Below are 7,157 nucleotides of genomic sequence, written 5' to 3' on the forward strand. Positions count from 1 at the left end.
CCCTAGGGGACTCAAATGAGACACTTTGTGATTTCTTTTTGTTAATTTGTACTTTTGGAGAAATTATCTTGAAGTTCGAATACCTGATAGGAAATGTTCTAAAATGTCTTGCAGCTGCCTGAGACAGCTGCAATTGGTACGTGTGTTCAGTGAGGCATCCTCCAAGGTGGGGTTTTATTTAGCCACAGAGACATTTTAATGTAGGTATCTAGATCTCCATCTGTTGATTACTCTGCCTTTGCAGCCTGTTGAGACAAATAAGCTTTCCAGCTTGTCATGTATCTAGTCCTAATGTAAACATCTAAAAAGGGGGCCATTGGTGTTTTACTTCTGTATAGACAGTGCTGTGGGAAGAAATGTAAAGCCTTTAAATGGAGTATAGAGATTAAATTTTGCTTTTATAATAGCAAATGTCTGATATAGTTTAATTGCACTCCTAAGTATTTGCCCGCAGCTCGTATCTGTAGGGTTTTGGATCACAGGCTACTCAGACTATAGAAGGGTAATGCTGTAGATATTTTACCCATACTCTTCTCAGCACCTGTGCATGCAATATTACTGGATATTTATGCTGCAGAACAGGTAGGCCACCATGAGTGTGTGGAGATTTGTGGCACTAGATTTTGGAAGATTTAGAGCATAGCTTCAATAGTAAGCATCAAGTAACGACTGTCTGAGATACAGTACTTTCAGTATTGAGTGACATCTGTTATAAAATTGCTGACAACCTTCTCCATAGGATGGGGTTTTTTTAGCTTGTACTTGGGTTATAGAGCATTAAGCAGTCTACAGCCCCAGGTTTTCTGAAAAGAACTTTTCTTCTTTTGGTTAGTTAGCCCACCAAAAAAGCCGCCTGAAATATCTTATCCAAGAAACAACTCCATTGAAGTGGAACTTGGTAAGTAGTTTTCTCTACAAGAAAACATTATTTTATGTTCCAGTGAAAATTAATACCTGTGGAATGCCCTATTCTGTGTTTCTTTGCTTTTTTTTTTTGACAACTAGTTCAGTCACCAGCTCAGTTTCTCTATGTTGATCTACTGAAGGAAGAGTTTGGGATGAGAGGGAAAGAAACAAGGCATGTTGCTTCCAAAGTCCTTGGGAGTTTCTCAGATATGAAGAAAATTGTAGGGAATCCAAGTGATTCTCTGTCACATCTGTTGCTTCCCATCACTCTGGAAGATATTCTCAGAGCAGATCCATCTTTGAATCTGCAGGGAAAGTGATGCCCAAGACAGAGGCATCTTCTTCTTGGGTTTAACCTCTTCCATCCTACCAGTTTCTTTCTGAACCTGCAGATCACTTGAATATATAGACTCTGTTAGAATAACTGTTCTGAAAGGCTTGTCTGTGAACAAAATTGTGTAGACTTTAAGAGTATGGAAATTAACTTTTAATTCTGTAACACAATTTTATAGGATCAGAACTTACAGTGGATTGCAATACAACAGGTGCTGAAGGGTATGAGGTGTTTTGGACAGGCAACGGTGTCTATATTGATGTATTTTATATGAGCAGAATTTTTGCAAGTCCTTATGAGTAAGTATATTTTCAGATTAGAAAATACCATGTTGGCAACCAAAGTGGAACTTTCTCCCTTTGATGTTAAACTTAGTGTAATTTTTCACTTGCTTAATTAGCCTTCTTTTTAAAAACTCTCATGCTTGCCTCCTCCAGTTCACTTTCTGCTTTGAAGTAGAAACTTGATGCATTGTTGTCACATGGACTTCACATGTCATTATACTCTTTTTGGTAATTGAAAAAATTTGTCTTGATTTCCAACATTGGGAAAAGGTGTTCTGTAGACTTACAGTCTCATAATGGTAATACAGTTTCTACTGAGCAGGCTCTGGTCTGCCAGAAACCTCTTTCAGTTGCATCAAGCATGTCCAGGCACACGATCTTCAGCCTGTCTCTTCTGCATTGTCCTTTCCCTTCTCACCTGCCTGTCTGAAAGGTTGCAAGAGGTCAAACCTGTGCTTTACAAGAGAGATTGAAGGTTCTAGATTTAAGGGCCTTGAGTTAGAAAAATGTTACTGAGATCATATGAAGAGCTAATGGAAGGCTTTGTTCAAGACATTTGTACTGAAGATTATTGGGATAGGAGGTGAAAAGGGAGAGAAATTTCCAGTAATGAATTGGAATTTGGGAGGAAAATGGACTTGGATTGACAAAAGCATGAGAAGAGCCTCTGGGAGAGAATGTGAGGGTGAGAAGCAGGTTAAATGGAGTCAGGAGAGAAGAAATTTGATCTAACTTGAAAAGGCAACTAAAATTGGAACAGGAGGCAATCTGGAAGTTTCTTAAATATGACAGGTTTGAAACTAAAAATAGTAGGGTTTTTGTCAGCCCTGATGGTGGTGCTATGAAGAAAAAATTTCATCATTTTGGTAAATTCTTAAGCATTATCTATGAAACTGATGAGGAGATTATAATGATATTTTCAAAGTAACCATATAGTTGTGAGAAATAAGTCATCATAAAACAGGGGGGAATAAAATGCTGAATTATTTGAGTGCTCACCAAGAGAAAACCATGGGCAAAATTAATATATTTTAATGCCATAAACAATTGAGCCATAATGCAGAAGCACAAGGTCACTGAATTGATTTCACAAAAGCTATGTTACTTTTGGCACTTCCTAGCACTTAAATGGTCATCTTTGCAAACATTAGTAATTTGCATTAGTGATGTTGATTCATTCATTTCTTCTTTCAGTGTTCAAATTACTGTAACTTTTTGCTCGGTTATCTGTGTGGTCGTATACGTGCCCTTTATGATATATTTCAGACTTATTTTGCATTTTAAATGTTAACTAGAATAAATTTTCAGGAAAGAATAGTGCTTGGTTATGTACACTAGTTAGTTAATTTTGCATTTGAGATTTCCTGTTAGCAAGGTAGTGGTGTCCCTTGTTTTGCTGGTGGTTAACAAGTTGTTTAGTTCACACATCATTCTCACACCATGATACAGGGCTAACTGAAAGTGCAGCATAATGAACATTTTTGTGCCCTTGTACAATGTGTGGGGGATAATCTGTCTCTCTTAATGATGCAGGCTGATGCTTAAGCTGTTACAAGTCTGTTTTGGGGGTGAAGCAGCAGTTTGTAGTCCCCTCCCTCCAGCTCCAATCACACTGAGTTGGTGTTGTCTGTAGCGGGTCACCAACTTTGATGTCTTTGCTGTCCCAGAGCTGCTTATCACAAAATGACACCCTTGTACTATGGCCTGTTTCTGTGACATTTCATATAGTGGAATTTCTCTTTCACCAAGCACTGTGGTTGTCCAGCCATTCCTACAGGGGCTGGGAAGCCTGTAACAAGGGTTTGCCTCGGTTTGTAAGGTGTATTTTTGTACTTTAGCCTGTAGAAACCTTATATTCCTTTGGGGAAAATCAGCTCAAGGTAACATCTTTCTGTTTTCCAGTATCTGTGCTAAATGTCAGTAAGGGATCCAACTGTTATTTAGTTTGCCTATGCATAATGCTATTGCTTATCTATTCTGAAGTATGGTTTATGTTTGCAGATGAAAACTACCAGTGTTGTGCTGCAACTGCTAGTGATGATGTCTGTGGTTTTATGGCTCCATTTGTTGTCTTTTGGACAGGGAGGAAATTTCTTATGATGGGCGCCCAATGTATTCTGTGAAGCTAATAATTTCAGAAGTGACTACTGAGGATTATGATCAACAGTTTCTCTGTCAAGCTTCAAATGCCTTTGGGCATGTTGCATCATATATTATATTAAAGCGCAGAGGTAAGAAATGCTGTTATTTTGGGGGCCTGTGTTTTCCTTGACTTCCCTGGAAAGGTTTTTGGTACCAAATACTCATATCATGTTAATAGAAAGCAGATGGATTGCATTTTACTCTGTGTATGTATGTACCTGTGCATAGGGGAGAAGTCACTATAGTACTGTATTTACAATTATTAAAATAACATGTAGATTGAAGTGAAAAATTATACTCAAAATGGTATTAAATTTGTGTAAAATATCTGATTTGGACAACTTTGGTATAAAACAAAAAATTTATTTTTGTGCAGCTCTTGATACACGAGGATGGCTGACTGGAGGGCTTGTCTCCGTGTTAATTTTAACATCTATTATTTTAATCATCTACAAGATTTTCAAGATTGACTTGGTGCTTTGGTACCGTAATTCTGTCTGTGCCTTTGCCAGTACGGAAGGTATGTGAGTGTGACCAGGTATGTTAGTGTAACTAGCCCATTTATTTTTTCACTTGACATCACTTCTAAGCAATAAAGTGATTATTTAGTAGAACGTGTGTGGAATTTTCTTGAGGAATTTTCAGATACTCATAAAGACATTTTGGGGGGTATTTTTTTCAGTCATATAGGTATAGTGTATAATCATAGCTGAGGTAGCAAAGACTGCATAATATTGAAGGCAATCATTGTAAGATAGGTCAAAAAGAACACCAGGTTTCCCCCCAATTGTCATGTTGCTTTTTGCTTTTCTGTGGTTTCTTTACATGTAGATTTATGATCACTCTGATGATCAATAGGTGTCAGCAGAGCTACATCCTGTAAACTAGCTGTTTAAAGGCATACATTAAATATTTATATTGAAAATCAGACTCTTTTTTTTCAGAGACTATTTTTTTCTTTTTGTCTTTTTTTTTTATTTTTTTTCCCAGCTTTTCTTTTTTACCTAACCCAGTGCTTCTGAATTCTGTGTTATGGTGGTTACATGCCAAAGAGAAAAAATGCTACTAGTTCTCCATTCTATGATTCTTTTTATGTGTTTTTATTGCTGAGGTATAAGACAAATACATTGGACAGGTGTGAAAAAATGGGAAAAAGTGCAACATTATAGATATTTTGCTTGTCAGCCCTCAGAAATTGACTGACTGATGCTCCCTATAGCTTGAAAATAAATGGATTGTGCACACTGAGATAGTTAACACTTACTCTTGGGTGTTCTAAATTTTCTCACAGAAAAATAATTTCAACTTCTGGTTAAAAGTTCAGTTTTCCCAGAACACTTTAACGCTGTCACATCCATCCCCATGATGGGAAAAGAGGTCAGGTTTTGTGGCTGATCATCTCTCTCTTGATTTGGAGAACATTTTAGTGCTTTGATGTCATTCTGTCAGATTGGTAAATAAGCCTGTCACTGCTATGTTTAAATAGTCCAAAATGAATCCTTGCAATAAAGGTGTGTTGTTGGTTTTAGGTTTTTTTTTAGTTTTTTAATGAAAACATTTCTGTTTGTTTTAGATGGGAAAATCTATGATGCCTATGTCCTATATGTAAAAAGCAGTGGAGGCAGAAGCTTTTATCATCTGGAAACCTTTGTTCATAGAATACTGCCTGATGTTTTAGAACAACAGTATGGATATAATCTCTTCATATTAGGAAGGGATGATTTACCAGGAGAAGGTATACTTTAATTAGTAGAGTCTTTTGACAAGTTTTTCTCCGGCAAGAAGATGATATATACAATTATAAAATACCTATTTTTGGAAAACAAAGCTATATATTTGTTATTCTTAATGGGTAATTTGTCCCTTTGTCCAATTGACATTCTTTAATTAGTTTTTTCTTACCAAAAATTCTTGTCTACTGTTACGAGGGTCTGCACTTTCTTTTAAGTGATGAACAAATGAGGATTCAGCAGCATTAAAAAGATCGTTGAGGTTCTTAGAACAATATCTGCTCCTGACTGAAGAAAACAGTTTTTGTTATTAATTTCATGCAGTGGATCATGAATCATGAATGACAGTTGGGAGAACTTAAACCCACCCATCCTCCCAGCTAGCCACTGCTCCATATATATGCAATTTTAAGATTAAGAAATATTTTATATCAGTTGTAAAGTTTCTATGCAAACTTTGATTGTTCCTGTATTACTTACAGCTGTGGTCAGTGTTGCTGATGAAACCCTTAAGCAAAGCAGGAGGTTGATGATAATTTTGGGATCAGAAACTTCTGGTTGCTCCCTTTTACAAGACACCTCTGAACAGCAGCTAGCTATGTATAATGCTCTCATCCGTGATGGGATTCAAGTGATTCTTATAGAAATGGATGAAATACTGGACTACACAGGCATGCCAGAATCAATCAAATATGTCAAGCAAAAACACGGAGCTATACAATGGAATGGGGACTTCTCAGAGAAATCTTATTCAGCAAATACAAGATTCTGGAAAAACGTGCGCTATCAAATGCCACGCAGGAGAAAGGCATCTTATTCTGAAGTGTATTTGTTCCCCCTAAGTTTGAACAATTCTGCAGCAAAAAACAGCTAAGATGCACTTATTAAAATAACACAAAGAAGGTAATTCTTAAATGTGGGGGTTTTTAAACACAAAGTATTTATATTACAAAGTAAATGTTTTCTTTAAGGCATAAAAGCTGCTCATCCCTTCCACAAATTTCACCCTGCAAGAAAAACTGTGCAGCTCTGTTTCTGTTCTGTGTTTTGGACAGTGACACAATTTGTTGTGTTAGTCTCACACAGATATGAGAAATGAATAATGTAGTAGACTATTAAATAGTCATGGCCCACGTAAATGTCATATCTGCTGAAGAATCACCTGTGAAGTCCATTTCCTGAATTTGAAACTGCAATTGATAAATTAAAGATCTGTTTCTGTTGTCAGCGTTTTCCTAGTAGTTCTGTTCTTCTTGTTGCCTCTCTGTGACTGTCTTACTTGCTCATCACTGCTAGAATCTGCACTGTGCAAGCTTTGGGGTCCCCTCCCGAGCAACATGCCTTGTCCTTGCTTCTTGAAGGGGCTGGGGAAATACATGGCATTACAGGTATATTTAAAACTCCTTGCGACACTGAATGTTTTTAAGCTCAACAGGTGATGCCAAATGTGTTCAGCAAATGGAATAGAATCTGTCACTTTTTAGACATATGTTGACTAATTCTGTGGGTTGTTTTTAAAATTAATCTCTTGAAATGGTCAAGGAAACTGAAAATCTTTCAGATTTCTTGCAAACTGGAGTTTTCTAGACTGTGCTGCTACTTGAGGAACCAAATGTTCTCGTTTCTCGTCTCATCTGTGCTAACTACAGGCACAGAAATTACTGAGAATCTATTAAGGGACTGTGCTTGGGCTGAGTATCCTGGCGAAAGTGGAAAATGGTCAGTTCTGGGACATAACCAGGTACTAATGGCAAGGAATAA

General features: G+C 37.1%; 1 protein-coding gene across 1 annotated transcript in view; it reads left to right on the forward strand.

Moving 5' to 3' along the window:
- LOC104389003 (interleukin-1 receptor type 1-like) overlaps window positions 1-6,270 on the forward strand; it is an 8,859-nt gene extending 2,589 nt beyond the window's left edge. Inside the window, 6 exon segments of the mRNA XM_009997945.1 lie at window positions 833-898; window positions 1,419-1,539; window positions 3,607-3,755; window positions 4,043-4,186; window positions 5,240-5,401; window positions 5,879-6,270. Of these exon segments, the coding sequence (XP_009996247.1) occupies window positions 833-898; window positions 1,419-1,539; window positions 3,607-3,755; window positions 4,043-4,186; window positions 5,240-5,401; window positions 5,879-6,270 (1,034 nt within the window).
- Window positions 6,271-7,157: the final 887 nt, after the last annotated feature.

This window comes from Chaetura pelagica, unplaced genomic scaffold (genome assembly GCF_000747805.2).
Source record: "Chaetura pelagica isolate M959 unplaced genomic scaffold, ChaPel_1.0 scaffold123, whole genome shotgun sequence".
NCBI classification, from domain to species: domain Eukaryota; kingdom Metazoa; phylum Chordata; class Aves; order Apodiformes; family Apodidae; genus Chaetura; species Chaetura pelagica.